Source organism: Heterocephalus glaber, unplaced genomic scaffold (genome assembly GCF_053883595.1).
Source record: "Heterocephalus glaber isolate CG9 unplaced genomic scaffold, H.glaber_assembly_v1.0 deba00001504, whole genome shotgun sequence".
NCBI classification, from domain to species: domain Eukaryota; kingdom Metazoa; phylum Chordata; class Mammalia; order Rodentia; family Bathyergidae; genus Heterocephalus; species Heterocephalus glaber.
In genome coordinates this window covers 178,388-201,792 of record NW_028258324.1, presented here as the reverse complement: position 1 = coordinate 201,792, position 23,405 = coordinate 178,388, and the positions used below count along the sequence as shown (strand labels likewise).

The 23,405-nt window shown below is 38.4% G+C and overlaps 1 protein-coding gene and 1 pseudogene across 7 annotated transcripts in view; one reads left to right on the top strand and one right to left on the bottom strand.

The window, feature by feature from the left end:
* The window catches only part of Uso1 (USO1 vesicle transport factor), a 93,848-nt gene that overhangs the window by 7,678 nt on the left and 62,765 nt on the right, over positions 1-23,405 (top strand). For all 7 annotated transcript variants that reach the window (XM_013069670.3, XM_087185996.1, XM_087185995.1 and 4 more), the window contains exons 2-3: positions 9,993-10,079; positions 11,537-11,601. In XM_013069670.3, the coding sequence (XP_012925124.1) occupies positions 9,993-10,079; positions 11,537-11,601 (152 nt within the window). The remainder of the gene's footprint in view (positions 1-9,992; positions 10,080-11,536; positions 11,602-23,405) is intronic.
* On the bottom strand, positions 16,187-17,525 carry LOC101696760 (actin-related protein 3 pseudogene; annotated as a pseudogene).

Here is a 23,405-nt window from a genome sequence, read left to right as displayed (position 1 = left end):
CTGCTGACTAGTTAGTACTCAAAAGCACAAGAAGGTGTGGTGTGCCTTCCAGAGATATGTCAGCCAGGGTTCATCCAGCCTGAATTACAGGACTGCTGGCCTTGAGTTCAGTATTAATGATTAGGGATAAATATTAAATACCTTGTCTTTAAAGAGAAACACACTTAGAACAAGCATTTGTATTGATTGGTCCAGTGAGTATGTAACCAGAGAGAGGCTCCCATGAAACCAGCCCTATATTCCCCTAGGAGCCCCCACATGCTGTCCATTGATGAGTGTTTGTGGTGACATTGTAGGACATATCTGCCACAAATAGTGAGGACCGGCTTTATTTACATAGCACATAATCAGTGAGTCAGTCAGGTAGTGTGTCAAGCAGGTATTAAAACAAGAGCAAGATGTGATATATTCTGCAAATTTCTTTTTTTTCTTTTTTGGTTATTGAAGTGAGAATGAAAACACGCTTACTGTAAATAGTTCAAATGAGTATATAGTCTACAGTTGCCTCTTCCTTCCTGTCTCATTTCCTATCACCAGCTGTAATCTAATAATAAATAAACTAATAAAGTTTGGTATGCAACCTTACAGATTGTTTTACTTTGCTGGGTTTTTTGTTTTTGTATTTACCAATATATATATTTACACAAAGAGATTTTGAGTGGAATATATATATTTTATAATTTAACAGTAGATGTTGGAGAATTTTCTATTTACCAGTGAACATAGTAGTTTTCCCCAAGAATTTTACCAAATATTTATAGCTGGGCATAAAGGTGCATGCCTGGAATCCCAGCATTGGGAAGGCTGAGGCAGGTGGATTGTAAGTTTGAGGTTAGTCCCAGCAACATATTGAGACCCTGTCTCAAAAAAACATGGCAAAAAAAAAAAATTATAAATTTCTGTTTCATGAAAGTAGGCTGAATACCTCAAGTATCTGTTGCTTTTTTTTTCAGTACTGGGGACCAAACCCAGGGTTATGGATGTTAGGCACACACTTTAACATTGAGCTACATCCCAGCCCTCTTTTTTAAATCCAGGACTTCATGCATGCCAGGCCTGTGCTTTATCACTGAGCTGCATCCCCAGTTTGAGCTCAGTTTCTCCTTGCATAAAATGAGTTTATTTGGACATTGGTGCCACTGCTATAACTGGCAGAAAGCAGGTTTAGCTGAGATGGAAGTTTGTCTTCTCCGCCAGCCTTACCTGAGGTCCATGCAGTGGGGCATTCTTAATCCTACTCTGCTGTCCCCTTGGATGCTGCAGTTGTTTGAATTAAAGATTCCTCTGTGTCACCAGGTTCAAGTTACAGGGTGGGGGGAGAAGAAAGGAATGAAGAACAGACAGCTTCAGTTTAAGAGCCTGACTTGAAGGTATTGCTTCCTGGCTGATGTACTCACTCTTGCAGCCACGCTGCAGGAAGACTTAGAAAGTAGCTTGGGTGGACAGCCACATGCCAGCCAAACCTTAGAGGCTCCCAATGACAAGGATGAAGGGGAGGGACTATGGAGCATGGTTGCACAACATTGAGTTGGCTATTCTAAGTGAGGAGTAAATGGAGACTTTGAGAGTGATGATTTTTTGAATAGAAATTAAGCATACTTGTGATATAGAAATTTTGGTTGGTAAATGAACTGAAGAATTAGACCTGTGCTTGCTGAAACATGGCCAAGCCTTAGGGCTTGGGACATACTCATTGTGCTTGTCTCTCACTTGGATACTATGTAGAGTATCCACATAGCACTTCTTGTGGGGCAATCCTTATTCAGAAGTTAGCCCATCTGAAACATGAGTAGGAGGTGATGAGGCCTTCAAACTGCAGAACTGAAGTCCCATTGTCCTTGCACAGTCTGTCTGCCACCTGTTAGTGTTGAATATTGGGCACACTGCATTCTGATTTCATAAGTGAATAACTCAGGAGCAAATTAAATTTGCAGTATTTGAATAAGAGACATATGATGTCTTGTTGAAAAATATAGCAAATGCATAAATTTTAAAAATGTATTGCAGTAAAAGACATTGCCATTAATCCACTCAAAATACTCCCCATTCTTTAAAACACATTCATCCCATTGTTCTTGCCACTTTCTGAAGCAGCTCTGGAAGTCCTCTTTCATGTCTTTAGTTGTGCTGTCCTGGCTGCCTCCATGTCCTGAATCCATTTATCTTTCATGGTCATTTTGACCTTGGGAAAGAGCCAGAAGTCACATGGTATCTGATCCGGTGAATAAGATGGATGAGAACACAGCATCATATTTTCATAAATCTGCCTTTCTGAATTTTTTTATCACACCTTTTAAATGAAAGAGGACTTCCAGAACTGCTTCAGGAGGTGGCAAGAACAATGGTATCAGTGTATTTGAAGGGAGGAGAGTATTCTGAGGAGTATTCTTTAATGGTGGTGAGTCTTATTGTAACAAATTAAAAAAAAAAATTTTTAGCATTCACTTTATATTTTGATCACACCAGGTAGATGAGTGAAATGATAGCCGGAAGCCTAATAGGCTAGAAGAATAATGCAAAGAAGTCATAAGAAGCTTGAGAGTAAAATTTGCTAACATTTTTTGAGGATTCATAGGTGTCAGGTATTATATGAAGCCTTTGGTATGTATGTATGTATGTATACTTTTGGTTTTTTTATTATTAATTTTATTGGTACATTTTAGGTATACAATATAATGATATTCATCACTGGAAGTTTGTACCTTTATGTAATCTTGGTTCTTATTTTTTTCCCCATTTCCCTGACCTCCCTTCAACCCCTCCACACCTCCCTATTTACAAAGACTTTGTTTCCATTTTTTCATTTTCTCATATTAATTCCATTCCCTTCTTTCATTTCCCCTACCCCTCCCACTTCCCTGGTTTTTTCAGAGGAGGTCTCACTGTGTTGTTCAGGCTGGCCTTGAACTCACTATGTAGCCCAGGCTGGCCTCAAATTCATAGTGATCCTCCTGCTTAACCTCTGGAATGCTGACATTACATGCATGTGCCACCACGCCCTGCAGCCTTTAGTATTTATTCCTTCATTTAACATTTTAAGACACTCCTAGATGGACAATAGACTAGGTTTTTACACTAAGAAAGCTTACAGTTATGTTCCTTGTTTAGGAAGATAGAGGTACAGTAACAGTTGTCACTCAAGTGGAGCTAGAATGATGATGGTGCACTTCTGTAATCCCAGGACTCAGGAGGCTGAGGCAGGAGGATCATGAGTTCAAGGCCACCCTGGGCTGCATAACAAGACCCTGTATCATACACCAAAAAACAAAAACATCAGTAAGATGAAAAGGCTATCTTGGTGCCATACTGAAAGTATCAGAAATAGCTTTGCCTGATGGTGCTGTGCAAATAAATTGTTTGGGGTTTTTTGGCGGTGCTGGGAGTTGTAGCCAGGATCACATGCCTGCTAGGCAAGGTCTTTGTCACTGAGCAGAACTAGTAGGCTGCTCTTCATTTACTTCTGACTCTGGTTTGGAGTATGGTTCATGAATTGAGGTTAGTTTTAACTCACTGGTAAGAATACTCTAGTTAAGATCTCTACTGTAATAGTGTGTGCTTGCCACTAACACCAGTGTATTTTATGCTGAGAAAAAACTCGTCCACCGTGTTCATAGGTGCATGCTTACAGGCTTAGCTACTCGGGAGGCTGAGACAGGAGGAACATGTAAGCTCAAGACTTTGAGACAGCCTGGGCAACATGGCAGACTCTTCTCAAAAACAAAACAAAAAGCTGGGGATTTAGCTCAGTGGCACCAGGCCTCACAAGTGCAAGGTCCTGAGTTCGACCCCCGGTAACAAAACAAAACAAAACAAAACACTCCAAAAGTTTAATAGATAAAAAGCATCTTTATTTTCTTAAAAATAGTCTTGATTGATAAATATTTCAACCCAGGAGTGAATAGATTTTGTTTTTATATACATAAACAGTGTACTTTATTTTTTTGTCAATTACTTCATAAAAATGTATTGGGCAATTACCTCAGCTTTCTTGATTATTGCTAGTTAAGCAGACAAAAATTGGTACATTCAGAGAAGATTTGAACATTATAATGAACTTAAATCTTTTTTTCCCCATCCTTCCCCTATATACAAAAGCTTTGTTTCTATTTTTTCCTTCAATTTTCTTTTTTTCTTATCCCTTCTTTTCTTTCCCCCTTCCCCCTGCCTTATTCCCTTTCTCATTTGAACATTTTCTTCCCATTTCCCAAAGTCTATTGTACATCTTAGTCCTTATTTCCACTTTTGGTTTTTCACACCAGAGAAACAATGTGATATTTAAACATGTATGTTTGATTTATTTCACTTAAGAGTATGATTTCAAGGTCCATCCATTTAGCTATAAATGTCTCAAGCTCATCCTTTATGGCTGAGTAGTACTCCATTTTATAAAAACCCACATCTTCTTTACCCATTTATTTGTTAGTTGATGGGCATTTGGGCTGTTTCCAGGATTTAGCTATTATGAATTGTGCTGCTATAAACATGGCTGTGCATATATCACTGTGGTATGATGCTTTTAATTTTTTCAGGAAGATACCAAGAAGGGGAATAGCTGGTCAAATGGAACCTCTAGTTTTAGTTTTTTTGAGAAATCTCTGCACTGATTTCCACAGTGGTTGTACCAGTCTACACTCCCACCAAGGATTCCCTTTTCCCCACATCCTTGCCAGCATTTGTTATTGGTTGATTTCTTTCTTTCTTTCTTTTTTTTTTTGTACCAGGGACTGAACTTGGGACCTTGTGCTTTCAAGGCAGGCGGCGGAACTATTGAGCTAAATCCCTAGCTGGGTTTATTTCTTGATAGCAACCATTCTTTCTGGAGTGAGATAAATCCCTTGTTCTTGGGTAGGAAGAACTAATATAGTGAAAATGGCCATACTTCCAAAATTGTTATACCGATTTAATGCTATCCCAATCAAAATTCCAGTAGCATATCTCACAGAATTAGAAAAAACAATCCTAAAATTCGTTTGGAACAACAAAGGCAACAAAGGCAAGGCAGGGGGCATTACAATTCCTGACTTGAAATTATACTACAAAACGACTGTGATTAAAAACAGCATGGTACTGGCAGAAAAACAGACCTGAAGATCAATGGAACAGACTAGAAAATGCAGAAACAACTCTGGATGTACTCAGCCACCTTATCTTTGACAAAAGAGCCAAACACTTTCACTGGAAGAAAGCTAGCCTCTTTAATTAATAAATGGTGCTGGAAAAACTGGCTTTCGACTTGCCAAAGATTAAAACTAGACCCATATCTTTCACCATGCAATAAACTAAACTCAAAGTGGATCAAAGATCTAAATAGTAAAACAGAAACACTTAATCTGGTGGAAGATAGAGCAGGTAGAACTCTCAAAGACATTGGAATAGGCAAAGACTTTATGAACAAAAACTCAGTTGCACAGGAACTATCACGAAGAATCAACAACTGGGATCTCATCTTATTAAAAAGCTTTTGCAGCTCAGGGATGTAGCTCAGTGGTGACACGACTGCCAGGCAAATGCAAGGTCCTGAGTTTGATCCCTAGTACTGAAAAAAAAAAAAAGCTTTTGTACAGCAAGAAAAACTGCCAACAGATTGAAAAAAGATGTGAGAAAAAATTTTTTTGCCAGCTGTTCCTCGAAGAACTAATATCTAGAATATATAAAGAACTCAAAAAAAATCAGATCTCCCAAATTTAAAGACCCAATCCAAAAATGGGCATCTGAAATGAATAGGTACTTCTCAGATTAAGAAGTAGAAACAGCAAATAGATATATGAAAAAATGTTCAACATGACTGATCATTGGAGAGATGCAAATTAAAACACCACTGAGAAACTATACTTTAAAATAGTGATTAATTTTATACTTTTAAGGAACAGTTTGCAACTTTCTAAAAATACTGGTGACTTCCTTATTAACAAAAGCCTGTTGAAGCAGGTACTCTGAATTCACTAGGAAATAAATGTTGTTTTAGTTCAACGTTCAAATGTTGTGTTTATTTCAAGTTTTATCTAGGGTATAAATTTTTCCACATTATGTTAGGTCAGTTATAATTGCCAGAGATAATAGGCATTTAAAATTCTTGTAACAGGCAGAGTTCATATTTCAGAAGGACTCCTTTGTGGTTTTGGTGTTAGGTTTTTGTTTTGTTTTGTTGAGACAGGGTCTCATCGTGTAGCCTAGGCTGGTCTTGAACTTCCCATGTAGCCCAGATGGGCCTCTTACAGTCCTCCTGCCTCAGCCTCACCAGTGCTTGTATTATAGGTTGCACTACCATGGCCAGTTCTAGTGTGTTATGTTACTAGAACAGGCATATGTATATGTCTGTGAATATATATATATATTTTAATATATATATATATATTAAAAATTGGGGAAGCTGGGGCAGGAATATCACAATACTTTTTGGTTAGCACAAGAAATACCTATATACACAGTATGTGTTTACTAGCTGAATAAATGGCTCTGCTTTCTTGTCTAAAAAAATTTTTTTTTGTTTTTTTGGTACCAGGGGTTAAACTCGGGACTTTGCGCTTGCAAGGCAGGCAGTGGAACCACTGAGCTAAAGCCCTGGTTCTCTTGTCTAAAAGTTTTGGACTTTATCCTTTAGGCAATGAGAACTAATTGAACATTTTTGTTGTGGCCATTTGTTTTTATCAGTATCTGCTTTCATTTTATTTTGAGTAAGACAATGAAGACAGCACCTTAAAGAAATGAGTTAAATCGGTCATGAGACTCCCAGAAAACAGAACCCACTTCTCTTTTATTTCATTACATATCTTTTCTGTTCTCACAAGTAGTCCCTGGGGCTGGGGTTTAGCTCCATGGAAAAACCTGTAGCATATGGAGGGTTGGATCCCCAACATCAAAAGCAAAAATAATGTTTGATCTTAGCCAGATTCAGACATGTGAGAAGTAATGTAGAGTACAGAACATAGTCACGTTTCCAGTACAGATTTATACTGTGTGTTAATGGTGTGCTTTTAATCCAGAATGATCTCCTGCTAAGCATACCATTTACAGTTTTTTACTTATATCTTGGATATCTTTTCATGGCTGTGCATATAGTTCTGCTTCTTTCATCATCTGCATAATGCATGTGTATTCTTTAGTTCTGATTGATGGGTGAGCATTTAGGTTTCTGTTTTAACTATTAGAAATATTGCTGCAAAGAGCATTTTAGTATATATCATATGTAGTTGTGGGTGTGTTATTAAAAGATAGGTTCCATTGGGCCAGGGATTTAGCCCAGTGGTGCCACCACCTGCCACACGAGTGCAAGGTCCCACGTTCCATCCCTGATACCAAAAAGAAAAAAAGATAGGTTTCCAAAGTTTAAATCCTGGCTAAAAGGTTTCAGACTGCATGTGTGGTGCTAGGGACTGAACCCACGCCTCCATAGGGCTAGGAGAGTACTCCACCACTGACCTGAATCCCAGGCCATTGCCTGTTGCTGTGTTTTATAAAAATGGGATCACGTAATATGTGGCACTGTTATTTTTAATTTCTGTGAGTCTGATGGACAGACGTAATCTCATGCCTATAATCCCAGCACTCTGGAAGGCTAAAACAGAAAGATCTCAAGTTTGACCCCAGCCTGATCAGTTAGGATTATGATCCCTGCCCTCCAGTATTCCTAAAGCCAAGCTTCTCTATTAACATTAAGTAATATATTTCTAAGCTTAGCACATAATGGTTGAAGAGCTTCTAGGCACGGAGATCCGTATGTTAATTCGAGTCCCGCTATACACCAATCAAAGGTGATGCTCAGGCTGGTGTTAAAGCCCTACATAGTACTGGGACCAAGTACTGCAAAAGACATTAAAAATCCCATATCTAGCTGGGCATAGTGGCATACGCCTATAATCCCAGCACTCTGGGAGGTAGAGGCAGGAGGATTGCAAGTTTAAGCCTAGTCTGGGCATCTTAGCAACTTAGTGACACCCTGTCTCAGAATAAAAAATAAAAAGGCTGGGGATGTAGATCAGGTACCCCAAAAAAGCAACCCCACATCTAAAGTCTGTGCTTGAGGTCTTGGGCCAAGAAGCAGCAGAAAATGCCTAGGAAAAAATGTCCCACTCATAATTAACTCTAAGCTACCTTAAAAACTGACCAAATCTGTACAGGACCCAAGCACTGCAATGCTATTGAGGAAAACTATTTTTGGCTTAAGAAATTCTTTAAACTGAGAGCAATGAAGTAAGTATATGTCTTCAAAAGAAAAATAAGTAGCCAGGGATTTAGCTCAGCAGGCACCGTGCCTGCCTTGCAAGTGCAAGGTCCTGAGTTCAATCCCTGGTACCAAAAAAAAAGAAAAATAAGTAGTTTTTCTAAGGGTTAAAAAAAGTTATAGTTAAAAAAAAAAGATAAAAGGGCCGGGGATTTAGCTCAGTGGTTTCGCTGCCTGCTGCCCAAGCACAAGGACCCAAGTTCTATCCCTGGTACCACCCCCCCCCAAAAGTTATAGTAGAAAAAAGTATCAAATGACTATTAAATTATTTCAATTTTTAAAACTATAATTATTGAGAAAGTAAATGCAGTTCAACATGGAAATGATTTCTAAATGTGAGCACTTAGGTGAGTGGAGCCAAGGGTGGGCTTGGTGATCACACTGTATGTGCAATAGAGGAAATATAGATCAGCTTAGAAAATGCTCTTGACGGTGCTTCAGTGCAGATATCCACATTTCCCCCTTGTTCTGTGATCAGCAGTGAGCTGTGAATGTCCTGTAGGACACGGGAGGTTGGAGGACACTATCTATTTCTGTACCATAGATTCCTAGGGCACTGACATCTGAGTGACAGGCCAGAACTGCTTGACAGACTCTTTGTGAAAGCTGTTGTTAAGGAGTGGATAATGGTGTAGAATAAAATTCTACCTGAGTCTAGAGGACCTGAGTGTCACAGCGCTGTAAGCTGCACTCTGCACCGCTGTTCCTCTGTGGTCTGCCTCACTTGGGGCTTCTCCTTTCCCTCTCTTCCCAGTGTCTTTCACCATCACAGGGGGTGGCAGTGCTCTTGGGGGCATGTGTAGATTCTTTGCTGGATCAAAGGTCATGGATTTTCTCCTATGCTTTCTTCTAGTTCCAGGTTTCCATATTTTTTAATGCAGTATTATATGTCTGTACAGACTGGTACTTTTGCTTCATTGGGCTCGTAATTTATATAGAGTTTTACACCTTTTCTCCTTACTGTTTATCATGGTATTTTTATATCAGTACAGTAATTCCTTTGAATAGCTGCATAGTATTCCGTCGAAGAGTGTATCAATATATTTAGCTTTTCTTTCTGAATGGACAGTTTTCAACTTTTCTCTATTGTAAATAATTTTCAGGATTTATTTTGAAATTCAGTTTGAATTTTAATTCCTACATATTATTTTAGAATAGAACTATTTCATCATTGTAGATTTTGAGATATACTTAAAGTTTTAATATACATTTCTCCCTTTTCTTGTTCAAATATGTAGTGGTAGTGTTCAGGGGAAATTATGATATAAACAATTGTTATTTTAAAAAATTTAAATAACCTACTACTATCTCCTGCACAACCCTTTTGGATTTTCTCTTTTCTTGGTTCAGACAATTATAATAGACATGTTTAGAAAGCTCTAATTCTAATGATCTTCTTAATTCCTCAATTTGTATGACTTATTTTATTTGACTTATCCCTCATCCCTGCCCACTTGTCAGGTCTGTAGAGGAAAAATTTTTGTTTTCAGGGTACTGGGGTTGAACTCAGGCTCTTCTGACTGAGCTCCATCCCCAGCCCTTTTTAAATTTTGTGACAGGGCCTCGCTCATTTCCTTTGGCTAAGCTCTCCCACACTTGCGATCCTCCTTCTTCAGCCTCCCTGAGATATTTAGATTTCTGAAAGACTACTTCAACAGTGTCCCATTTGGTGATTTTTAAAACAAAATTAGATGGTTTAAGTTTGGGGGGGAAAAGCTTCATTTTTTTCTTCTTTTTCTTCTCTTAATGGTATTTTATTTTTCTGTGACAGATTCAAAAGCTTTGTGACCGAGTAGCTTCATCTACTTTACTAGATGATCGAAGAAATGCTGTTCGTGCCCTCAAATCATTATCTAAGGTTTGTAAATTTTATTATTCATACCCTGGTTTCTCCTCAGATTGCATAAATCTTTTTCCTTTTACTTTATAAATTATTCAGTTTCTTAAGTTGGCTGGATATAGTGCTACATGCTTATAATCTCAGCACTCAGGAAGCTGAGTCAGGAGGATGGCAAATTCAAGGCCAGCCTGGGCCACAGAGCAGGACTGTCTAAAGCAAAACAAAACAACAAAACAAATAGCTGGGTCACATGGGACCTGTAGTCCTAGTTCTTTGAGGTATCTCCATACTGATTTCCACAGTGGTTGCACCAGTCTGCACTCCCACCAGCAATGGAAAAAGGTTCCTTTCTCTCCACACCCCCGCCAGCATGTTATTGGTTGATTTCTTGATAGCAGCCATTCTTTGTGGGGTGAGGTGGAATCTCAGTGTTGTTTTCATCTGCATCTCGAATGACCAGTGGTGTTGCACATTTTTTCATATGTTTATTTACTGCTTTTACTTCTTTTTTTTTGTTTTTTTTGGTACCGGGGATCGTACTCAGGTCCTTGCACTTGCACAGCAGGCGGTGAAACCACTGAGCTAAATCCCTGGCCCTGCGTTTACTTCTTTTTCTTAGAAATGTCTGTTCATTTCAGATGCCCATTTTTGAATTGGGTCTTTGAATTTGGGGGGGGTCTGATTTTTTTCAGTTCTTTATTTATCCTAGATAGTAGTCCTTTGTCTGAGGTACAGCTGTTAAAAATTTTTTCCCACATTGTAGGTTGTCTCTTAGCTCTGTTGGTGGTTTCCCTGCTGGGTATCTTCCCAAAAGAATTAAAAGAATCATACCACAGCGATATATGTGCACTCACGTTTATGCGGCACAGTGTGTAATTGCTAAAGCTTGGAAACAGCCAAGTGCCCATCAACTGGAAACTAGATAAAGAAGATGTGGTTTTTTTATAAAATGGAGTACTACTCAGCCATAAAGATCGAGAAACTAGTGTCATTTATAGCTAAATGGATGCATATTGAGGCCGTACTCTTTAAGTGAAATAAATAGTACACACGTGTGTAAATACCGAATAGTTTCTCTAATATGAGAAACTGAAAATGTAAATAAGGGTTAAAATGATTAAAATGAATAATTGATAATTTGAAATAGGAAGAAAAGTCCAAAAGGGTAGGGGTGATGGGAGGGGAAGGGGAAAGGAAAGAAGGGAAAGGAAAAATTATGAGAAAAGAAAAAAAATGGAAATGAAGTCTGTGTAAATAGGAAGGGTGGAGAAAGTGAAGGGCGCACAGGTAATGGGGAAAAAGTAAGAACCAAGATACATCATGAACAGGTACAAGCACCCAATGATAAATGTAAACATATTGTATACCTAAAATGTACCAATAAAAGAACTTAAGAATAAAAAAACCAAACCAAAACAAAAAGATTTCTTACATTGGATGTTAGTTACTTTAATAACACTTTTTTTAATGTGCAGAAATACCGTTTGGAAGTGGGTATCCAAGCTATGGAACATCTTATCCGTGTTCTGCAAACAGATCGGTAAGTCTAATGATTTTTCCTCCCTGAATTTTTTGAACTTTTAATTAATTTGTTTTAGAGTTAGCATCATCAGTCTTGAAGTTATTGACATATTAAATTTACTAAGTTTTTACTCTCAGTTGTCATTTCAATAAATATTTGTTGGACACTAGGTGCAAAGTACTGTTTTCTAAGCAGTGAGACCTGCAAATGCAGTGAAGTAATGCTCAAGGCTGAAGGCTTGGGTTTGAATTGAGCAAGTGGAGGTTTTGAACTTCACTTAGATATACTATAGTATCATATTTATGGTGTGTCAGTTATTTATAGACTTACCTTTTTAGAGAAATAAATGAGTGAAGTGTTGAATCTGGTGCATCTTCACAGAAAGATCCCTCAGGCTACTTTTAGCTCTTCCACATTCTAAAGGAATTTTATCTGCATCTTTGGTTTTAATCAGTGTGCATGATAACTTTCAACTCTTAACCTCTGGTTGAGGCTTTAGTTGCTCATCACACATTTCTGACTTTTTTTTTTTTTTTTTGGTACGGGGATCAAACTTGGGACCCTGCGCTTGTGAGGCAGATGGCGGAACCACTGAGCTAAATCCCCAGCCGAAATTTTTTTTGACCACTTTTTTTTTTTTTTTTTTTTTGCTTACCACACATTTCTGCCATACCAAGATCTCCCATATGGCTTCAGATTCAAAATAGTCACAGTTAATTTGTGCCTGGTCCTCCTGTTTATAACCCTCTTTGTCCACTTTCACTGCCTTTGCCCTGAGTTCAGCCCAAGCAGTAGTACCTAGAAAATCCATCCTAAGCTCATACTTCTCTTTAACCCACTGTGCTATCGAGACCAAAAGCAACCGGCATCCTGGTGTTCTCTCTCTTCACTTTACTGGCCTTAGTTTTGGTTTTTAGTACCCATCACTTAAATCCTTTCCACAGTCTGGCTGTTAACACATTGCTTCAAAGTGTAGTGGCTCACAGTGCCTGTTGGTAAGGAGGACTGGCATGGCCACGTGGGCTCAGGGATTGTTAGGTCACAGGGGAGACACTAGCAGGACTGCTGGGATCTGAAAGCCGAGCTGAGCTGAGGCTCCCTCATGCTGCTGTTGGCAGAGGCTGCAGTCCTCAGCATGTTGCTCCCTCTGTAGTTTGTGTGGGTGCCCTGGGGTGGGACCACTTGCTCCACAGCCAGTGATCCTGGAGAGAAAGACTATGTACCTGTCATGGTTTGGTGTCAGGAGTTCCACACCCCCATTTGCTCCATGCTTTGGTTGCTGGAAGGAAGTTATTAAACACAGCCTGTACTCACAGGGGAGAACCAGGTTCTGCCCTTTGCAGGGAGCTATAGAGAAGAGTTTAGACACAGCTTAAAACTTCCACAGCCTCTATACTATACCTTTTGTCTTTATCCTCCATCACTTAATCCATTTTACTGGCTCCATGTTGGGTGAAATCCGTGTTTCTTGAGGCAAAGAATATAAGCTTTTAAAAGGTCTGGGTACTGCCTCTCTTTCTCACCTCATAGTCTCTTTTCCAGTTAAAGCTCATCAGTGCCCAGCTGTGTGTTCAGACCAGTTGGGACCTTCTGCCTTCCCAGACTTGATGGCCTTTTCACTGGTAGCCTAGGCTCATGCATCTGAATACATGCACTGGCTGTGTCCTTAACATCATAGTGAGTAACTGTGGTAGGTGGAATAGTGCCCCACCCCCCACTCCCCAGAGGTCAACATCCAGCACTTGTGAAGCCCAAGAAGATTCGATGAGATGTCCACATCCTACTCCCCAGGTGTGTGACTGCTACCTTAGATGGCAGATGGGACTTTGCAGACATAGTGAAGTTGAAGACTTTGAGATGGGGAAGACTATCGTGGGTTACCCAGGCAGACCTCCTGAAATCACAAAACAAGATGTCAGATTACGGTAACACAGGACAACTTGACCGGCTGTTGCTGGCTTTGAAAATGTGGGAAGGGGCCCATGTGCCAGGGAAGGTGGGGCACTGTGGAAGAGCTGGGAAAAGACAAGCAGATTCGAGTTGCAGTTCTACACACTAGGATATTTCTTATACCATGTTTGTTAAATCATATGTGTATTTCAGTGAGTCTTATAAAATTAATGATGAAATTATTGACATCTCAACATGGAGAATAAAACTCTGCCACTTAAAGTGATTGTTACTGTTATTTTTAGTGCACAACAGAGAATAAATGTATAGTTACTGATAAAGGTTAAGTAATAGATTTTTTAAAGACCTGTTTACTGCATACTTAGGGCCGGGTGCTATACTTAGAAGTAGGGCAGATCACAGTCTTGTGAATGTGTGAACATCGTGTTAGGTACTGCTCAGAGTTTCATTGTGACTCTTAGACTGTAAAAAAGGCTAAGCTCCTCTGAGCATTCCCTTGGTCGTGCTAAATTCCCCTTTCCATTTGCCTCTGTTTCTTAGCTAGCTCTCACTGAAGGTTTTTTAAACTTCATTGAAGTTGGGCATTGTGGCACATGCCTATAATCCAAGCACTCTGGGAGGCCGAGGCAGTAGGGATCACACATTCAAGTTCAGCTTGGGCAACTTAGCAAGACCCTCTCTCAAAAAAAGAAAACTCCATTGAATGCAGAGGTCTATATTCTGCAGCCATCTCTCTTTCCACTTACTCTCATCTTCACTACTGTATCCTGCTGCTTCTCCTGGCCTATATAACTCACACTCAGAACTCTTCCTTGGCTCCCTTTATCCTTAGCTGTGGCCCAGAAAGTTGGATTTTGTTCACTTTCTTGATGAGACCAGAGGAGTAACCCCTCATTCTCCTGACTCCCACACCCAGTGCCCACTGATGTTTCCAAACCATGACACCTCAATGATCTTGCTTTTTAATTGAGATATTTATATACCAAAATGTTCAACCTTTTAAAATGTACTTTTTAAGAGTTTCAGTATATTCACAGACTTGCATAGCCATCACCACTCTGCTACTGTCTAAAGAACATTCACATCAGAGCAAAGAGAAACCCATCTCCAGTGGTTGTCATTCTCTTCTCTTCTCCAGGACTGGCCCTGCACTTTGCTCTCTCGCTCTCTGTGCATTTGACTATCTTGGCTGCTCAATGGAATTACACCTCATGCAGCCTTTGTGTCTGGTTTCTTTCTCTTAGCATACTATTTTAAGATTTGTCCATGTTGTAGCATGTATCAGCCCTCTGTTCTTTTGGCTGAATGACACTTGATTCTGTGGGTATACGGTTTTGTTTATCCATTTATTAATTGATAGACATTTAATATTTCCATTTGGGAGCTATTACAAATAATGCTTTTCTTTTTTTTTTTTAAAGAAATTGGTGCCTTTATTAGAATGGTGTTAGGCTTTATGTATACCAATTTTGGTAATCAAATTATTTTTTTTTTAAATAAGAAATGACACTACAGAACTGCAATACTGTTCCAACAGTCTTATCTTTACTTTCCTTTTAAAGCAAGAAACAGGTGTGAGTAATCAGAAAGCACTAGCAGCCACCAGTTAATCCAAGATACTCACTTCTTAGTTCCAGAAGCACTTGCAAAGAAAACCATTGGTGGGGGACAAGGAAGAGAGGAAAATGGAAGCAATTCATATCCTAATAACTGGAATCTCATAAGTGTGGACGCCAAGTCTGATGAGGCTGTTTTTTAAATTTATCCTTTACTTGGTCACTTTTTTTTTTTCCTCAAATACTACAGTTTTTCTTTAGCTTTTTTCCTTAAAGTATAAAAGTATGAAATATAGACAAGCTCTTGCATTGCACACTTAGAAGTGTACAATTCAAGTATTATAGAGCTATCTACATACTGATAAATCCCATCAAATCTTGGATAATTCAATAATATACAAAATATCAGGGCACAGAAAGAACTAAAACCCACTTTTTGTTACTGTAAGATTCAAATATTCAATCTAAAGAAAAAAATCATTTTGGCTCTCTTTTACATCTCCATGTTGATGTGCTTATTAAAATATTCCTGTACACATGTATAAATACCAAATAGTTTCTCTGGTGTGAGAAGCTTAAAGTGTAAATAAGGACTAAAATGTATAATAGGTAATGTGAAATTGGAAGAAAAGGGGCAAAGGGAAAGGAAGTGGGAGAGATGGGGAAAGGATAGAAGGGAATGGGATTAATATGAGCAAATGGAAAAATAGGAACAAAATCTTTGTAAATAGGGAGGACTGGAGGGGTTGAAGGGAGGGCTGGGCAAGGGTGCAAAATAAGAACCAAGAGATATTATGTAAAGGTGCAAATTTCCACTGATGAATGTCATTATATTGTATACCTAAAATGTACCAATGATTAGAATGAATAATCGATAATGTAAAATAGGAAGAAAAGGTCCAGAGGGGTAGGGGTAGTGGGAGGGGCAGGGGAAAGGAAAGAAGGGAAAGGAAAAATGCTGAGAAATGGAAATAAAGTCTTTGTAAATAGGGAAGGGTGGGCTAGGAATGGGGAGAAAATAAGAACCAAGATGCATTATGTAAAGGTCCAATTCCCAATGAGAAATGTAATTGTGTTGTATACCTAAAATGTACCAATAAAAGAATTTAACAACAACAAAAAAAAATATATATATATATATTCCTGTATAATCATGTTTGGTCTTACTGTTTCAAGTCAGGTTTAAAACCTCAAAACCAGCCATCCAGACAAAACAGGATATCTGAAAGATTATCTCTTCTCCACCTCCCTAACCCCAATAACCCCAATTTTACGACATGACTCCAGACACTGGATTGTGACGACAAATGCTAGGTCCAATTTCTCATAATCTTTTTTGGTGTGGCATACTTGTTAGAACTCAGGTGTGGAAGTCAGCATTGATCCTCCAAACCAAACTGCATATCGCTGCATATGGTGTGTGATAACTTGTACATAATTGGTTTTGGCTTCAATCTACCACCACTCAATTCCTCACTTAATTTGAGCCTGGCATCTACAGTTCTTTTCAGATCTCTTTGCAAGTGATGTCCAAAGTCCCTGAACACGGTTGAACCTCCAGAGAGGACAATATTCTTGTAGAGAGGACGTCTGACATCAATAGGACAATTCTGAATTACTTCATCTACAACTTCTGAAATAGGTTGTGTAAAGTCTGGATTAGCAAACTCTGGGTGCAAAAAGATTTCAGGTCCCAAGAATCTCTCATAACCAGCATCAATGGAAAATTCTTTCTTTGAGATGGCACTGATTCCAGTATACTGTTTAATCCACTTTGATCCATCTGTGTCGTACTTAGTAAATTCTTTCACCAAATCTGGGCATACATAACTATAGCACTCCTTTACTGCCTTAGCAGTTTCCAGGAATTGTTCTGGAGGGATTCCTACTTCTCCATCTCTCAGCAGTTGCTGAATAAAATATGTTATATCTTGTTCTGCAATTGGAATATGTTTAATACAGCTGCCAATCACACATCCTTCAGCCTCAGGAATGACATGAGTAACACCATCTCCACTGTCTATTCCTGTACCAGTCAGTGTCCTTTCTCCTACTTGTCTTGAGATCCAGAATGCAGCTAAGGCAAGAAAAGCTTGCATAGCAATGTGCAAGCCTGGAACGTTGAAGGACTCAGACATTATTTCAGCGGTATATTCCCTGTTTTCTGGAGTATTCAGTGGAGGTTTGGTCAAAAGAAAATAATGGTCTTCAGGTTCTGCTCTTAAATATTTAAAGATCACTTGTTCCATAAACCTTTCCATTAAGTCCCAATCTTCAACTATACCATGGTGGATTGGCCACTTTGTAACATGTGTAGGTTTTTCTATGGCTTCATTGCCATTGAAGAAGTCTAGATCATCAACACCTTTCATCACCCTCCTCTGAGCTTGGTCATCTACTTTTACCGACTCCTTAATAGCAATTCAGGAAGGGATGATAAACTGTGGTTCTGTATTTCCAGCATATCCTAGTTTTGTATATAGTTCTGGAGGCTGGGGAGTTCAATATCAAGATAACAGCAAGTTTGATGTCCAGTAAGGCTGTTGCTCATAGCGGAACAGAGGACACTGTGTCCTCATGTAATGGAAAGCACGAATGATGCTTTTAATATTTCCATTTGGGAGCTATTATGAATAATGCTTTTATAAACATTTGCACACTGATTTTTGTAAAAACACACATTTTCAGTTCTCTTAGGTATGTAGTTGGGAGTTGAGTTTTTAGATCATGTGCATATAACTGCATTTTAACTTTTTGAGAAATTACCAAACTCTTTCACAGGGTCTTTAGCATTTTACATTGTCACCAGCAATATACGAAAGTCCAATTTTCCTGCATCTGTGCCAATGCTTCTTGTTTTCTTTTTACGGCCAGCCTAGTGGGTGTAAAATAGTATTTTAAAATTTCATTTTCTGGCTGTGATTTTGAGTTGCATTTTCCTAACCACTAATGATGTTGAACATCTCTTCATATGTATATTGCCCATTGTGTGTGTGTGTGAGTGTGTGTGTGTGTGTATGTGTGTATTTTGAAAATCTGGAACTGGGAATAAAACTCTGGACCTTTGTACTAAGCTACACCCTCAGTCTTTTACTTTTTAATTTTATTTTACTTTATCTTACTTTATTTTTGAGACAAAGTCTCACTAAGTTGCCCAAACTGGGCTTCAACTTAATGATCCTACTGCCTTAGTTTCTCAGAGTACTAGGATCACAGTGTGTACCACCACACATGGCTTTGTGTATATTTTTTTTTGAAATATCTGTTCAAATTCTTTGCCCGTTTTAAAAATCACTTTATTCGTCTTTTATTGTTGAGTTATAGTGCTTCTTTACATATTCGGGATACAAGACCCTTTTCAAATATATAATTTGCAAATATTTACTTTAATTCTGTGGGCCATCTTTTTACTTTTTTGATAGCTTTTTGAAGCACAAAAATTTTTAATTTTGATAAAATCCAATTTACCTGTTTTATCTTTTGTTACTTGTGGTTTTGATATCATATCTAAAAAACCATTGTGTAATCTCAGATTTTGAAAAGGTATGCTTATATTTTCTTCTAATAGTTTGATAGCTTTAACTCTTACAGTTGGCTCTTTTATCCATGTTAATTTGTATATAAGGTGTGAGTAGGGATCAAGCTTCATTCTTTTGCATGTGGATATCTAGTTAACCCTGTACTGTTAAAGAGACTTTTTTTTCATAAGCGGTTTGATAGAAATGTTACTGTTTTTGGGTTTTCAGTTCTAGTTTGTTGATCTGTTTGTTCTTGTTCTAATGCCACCCAATCATTTTTTTTTGTATTAAATTCTTTTATTGGTACATTGTAGGTATACAACACAATTACATTTCTCATTGGGAATTGTACCTTTACATAATGCATCTTGGTTCTTATTTTTTCCCCATTCCTAGCCCTCCCTTCACCCCCTCCACCCTTCCCTATTTACAAAGACTTTATTTCCATTTTTTCCATTTCTCAGCATTTTTCCTTTCCCTTCTTTCCTTTCCCCTGCCCCGCCCACTGCCCCTACCCCTTTGGACCTTTTCTTCCTATTTTACATTATCGATTACTCATTCTAATCATTGGGACATTTTAGGTATACAATATAATGACATTCATCAGTGGAAATTTGCACCTTTACATAATATCTCTTGGTTCTTATTTTTCACCCTTGCCCAGCCCTCCCTTCAACCCCTCCAGTCCTCCCTATTTACAAAGATTTTGTTCCTATTTTTCCATTTGCTAATATTAATCCTATTCCCTTCTATCCTTTCCCCTATCCCTCCCACTTCCTTCCCCTTTGCCCCTTTTCTTCCAATTTCACATTACCTATTATACATTTAGTCCTCATTTACACTTTCAGTTTCTCACACCAGAGAAACTATTCAGTATTTACACGTGTGTCCTATTTATTTCATTTAAGAGTATGGCCTCAGTGTGCATCCACTTAGCTATAAATGTCTCTAATTTCTCATTTTTTATGGCTGAGTAGTACTCCATTTTATTAAAAAACCACATTTTCTTTATCCAGTCTCCAGTTGATGTTGGGGTGTTTCCAAGTTTTAGCTATTACAAACTGTGCTGCTGTGAACATGGGCGCACATATATTACTGTGGTATGATTCTTTTAATTCTTTGGGGAAGATCCCGAGCAGTGGAATAGCAGGGTCAAATGGGACTTCCAGTCCTAGTTCTTGGAGGTATCTCCATACTGATTTCCACAGTGGTTGCACCAGTCTACACTCCCACCAGCAGTGGAGCAGGGTTCCTCTTTCCCCACAGCCCTGCCAGCATTTGTTATTGGTTGATTTCATGATAGCAGCCATTCTTTCTGGAGTGAAGTGGAATCTCAGCATTGGTTTCATTTGCATCTCTCAAATGACCAGTGATGTTGAACATTTTTTCATGTATTTATTTGCTATTTCTACTTCTTTGTCTGAGAAATGTCTGTTCATTTCAGATGCCCATTTTTGGGTTGGGTCTTTAAATTTGGGAGGTCTGATCTTTTTAAGTTCTTTATAGATTCGAGATAGTAGACCTTTGTCTGAGGAAGAGCAGGGGAAGATTTTTCCCCACATTGTGGGTTGTCTCTTCACACTGCTCGTGGTTTCTCTTGCTGTGCAGAAGCTTTTTAATAAGAAGAGATCCCATTTGTTGATTGTTTCTGCTAGTTCACGGGCAACTGAGGTTTTGTTCGTAAAATCTTTTCCTACACCGATGTCTTCAAGGGTTCTATGTAACCTCTGTGCCAACTGGTTCAGAGTTTCTATTTTAATATTTAGATCTTTAATCCATTTTGATTTTAGTTTAGTGCATGGTGAGAGATATAGGTCTAGTTTTAATCTTTGTCAAGTTGAAGCCCAATTTTTCCAGCACCACTTATTAAAGAGGCTATCTTTCCTCCAGTGAGGGTGTTTGGCTCCTTTGTCGAAGATGAGATGGCTGAGTGTGTCTCGCGTTGTTTCTGCATCTTGTAATCTGTTCCACTGGTCCTCAAGTCTGTTTCTTTGCCAGTACCTTGCTGTTTTTATCACAATAGCTTTGTAGTATAGTTGCAGGTTGGGGATTGTGATACTCCCTGCCATGTCTCTGTTACCTAGAATTGCTTTTGCTATTCTGGGTCTCTTCTTGTTCCAAATGAATTTTTGGATTGTTTTCTTGAGGTCTATGAAGTATGCTGCTGGGATCTCAATTGGAATTGCATTAAATCTATATAGCAGTTTTGGAAGTATGGCCATTTTCACTCTATTAATCCTTCCTACCCAGGAGCAGGGGATGTCTGTCCATTTTCTGATATCATCTTCAATCTCTCTTTTCAGAGTGCCATAGTTTTCAGAGAAGAGGCCTTTGATTTGTTTCATTAGGATGCTTCCTAGGTATTTCCGTTTTTTGGATGCTATTGTGAAAGGAATTCTTTGCCCTATTTCTCTCTCAGTGAGTCTGTCATTGGTGTAGAGGAAAGCTATTGATTTTTGTGTGTTGACCTTGTAACCAGCTCCTTGACTGAATTTGGTGATTAAGTCTAGAAGACTTTTGGTGGAGTTCTTGGGGTCTTCTATATAGAGTATCATGTCATCTGCAAAGAATGACAATTTGACTTCTTCATTACCTATCTTTATTCCTTTTATTTCTTTCTCTTGTTTAATTGCTGTGGCTAATGTTTCCAGAACTATATTGAACAAGAGTGGTGATAGTGGACATCCTTGTCTTGTTCCTGATTTGAGTGTGAAGGATTTCAGTTTTTGACCATTTAGTATGATATTGGCTGTTGGTTTTTCATAGATGGCTTCTATCAGTTTGAGGTAGAGACCATCTATTCCAATTTTTTGTAGGGTTTTTATCATAAATGCGTGTTGGATTTTGTCAAATGCTTTTTCTCCATCTATGGAAATAATCATATGGTTTTTGTCCCTGGTTCTATTGATATAGTGTATTACATTGATTGATTTGCATATATTGAACCATCCCTGCATCCCTGGGATGAATCCCACTTGATCAGGGAGTATGATCTTCTTGATGATCTTCTGCATTCTATTTGCCAGTATCTTATTAAGGATTTTTGCATCTATGTTCATTAGTGAGATTGGCCTATAGTTCTCTTTTTCAGTTGGGCCTTTCTCTGCTTTGGGGATCAAGGTGATGCTTGCTTCCAGGAATGATTTTGGGAGTATTGCTTCCCTTTCAATTTCATTGAAGAGTTTAAACAGTAGTGGCAGTAGTTCCTCTCTAAATGTCTTGTAGAATTCAGCAGTGAAGCCATCAGGGCCTGGGCTTTTCTTAGTTGATAAGTTTTTCATTACATTTTCAATTTCATTGGTTGATATTGGATTGTTCAGAGTTTTTGGGTCTTCTTCGTTCAACTTTGGTAATTCACATGTATCTAGGAATCTGTCCATTTCTTCTGTGTTGTCCATCTTATTGGAGTATAGGTTCTGGAAGTAGGTATTGATGATCCTCTGGAATCCTGCTGGGTCTGTTGTAGTTTCACCCTTTTCATTCCTAACTGCATGGATTTGGGCTTTTTCTTTCCTTTTTCTGACAAGGTTGGCTAAAGTTTTGTCAATTTTGTTGATTCTTTCGAAGAACCAACTCTTGGCTTCATTGATTTTTTGTATCATTCTCTTAGTCTCCATTGCATTGATTTCTCCTCTGATCTTTATAATTTCCTCCCTTGTATGAGCTTTGGGGTTGTCCTGCTCTTCTTTTTCTAGTAGCTTGAGGTTCAACATCAGGTTGTTTAATTGGGCTCATTCTGTTTTCCTAATATGCATATTCACTGCTATGAATTTCCCTCATAAGACTGCTTTCATTGTGTCCCGTAGATTCCGATATGCTGTATTGTCATTGTCATTTAATTGACAGAAATGTCTGATTTCTTCTTTAATTTTCCCTGTGACCCATTGGTTATTCAGAAGTGTGTTGTTCAATTTCCATGTGTTTATGAAATTTTTTGAGTTTCTTTTGCTATGGATCTCCAATTTCATCTCACTATGGTCTGATAATATACAGGGGATAACTTCAATTCCTTTGCACTTACTTAAACATGTTCTATGTGTGAGCATGTGGTCTATTTTTGAGAATGACCCATGTGCAGCTGAGAAGAATGTGTATTCTGATTCTGTGGGGTGGAAGACTCTGTAAACATCTGTTAAGTTCATTTGTTCAAGAGTTCAATTGAGTTCTAGTAGTTCATTACTCATTTTTAGTCTAGTTGATCTATCTATTTGTGACAGTGGAGTGTTGAGGTCCCCCACTACAATTATATTAGTGCATATTTGACTTTTCATGTCCATTATTATTTGTTTTATATGGTTGGGTGCACTAGTGTTTGGTGCATAGATATTTATGATTGTCATCTCTTCCTCTTGGATTGTTCCCTTTACAAGGATGTAGTGTCCTTCTTCATCTGTCTTAATCAGTGTTGGTTTGAAATCTACTTGATCTGCAAAGAGTATAGCTACTCCTTCTTTTTTTTGGGTTCCTGTCTCATGGAGTATTGTTTTCTACCCTTTAACTTTCAGTCTATGGGTTTCCTTTTGAATTAAGTGTGTTTCTTGTATGCAGCATGTTGTTGGATTTTGCTTCTTGACCCGTTCTGCCAGTCTATTTCTTTTGATTGGTGAATTGAGACCATTAACATTGATGGTTATAACTGAAACATATTGACTTGTCATTGCCATGACCTTTTCTTTTTGTTGGATTCTCCCCCTTTACCTTTAATTGCTTGTCATGCCATATGGGTTCATTCTGCTTTGCTTCCTGGGGTTGTGATCCTCAATGTCTGTTCCTAGGCTATTGTGTAAAATTCTTTGGAGTGCTGGTTTGGTATTCATGAAGTTCCTAAGGTGCTCTT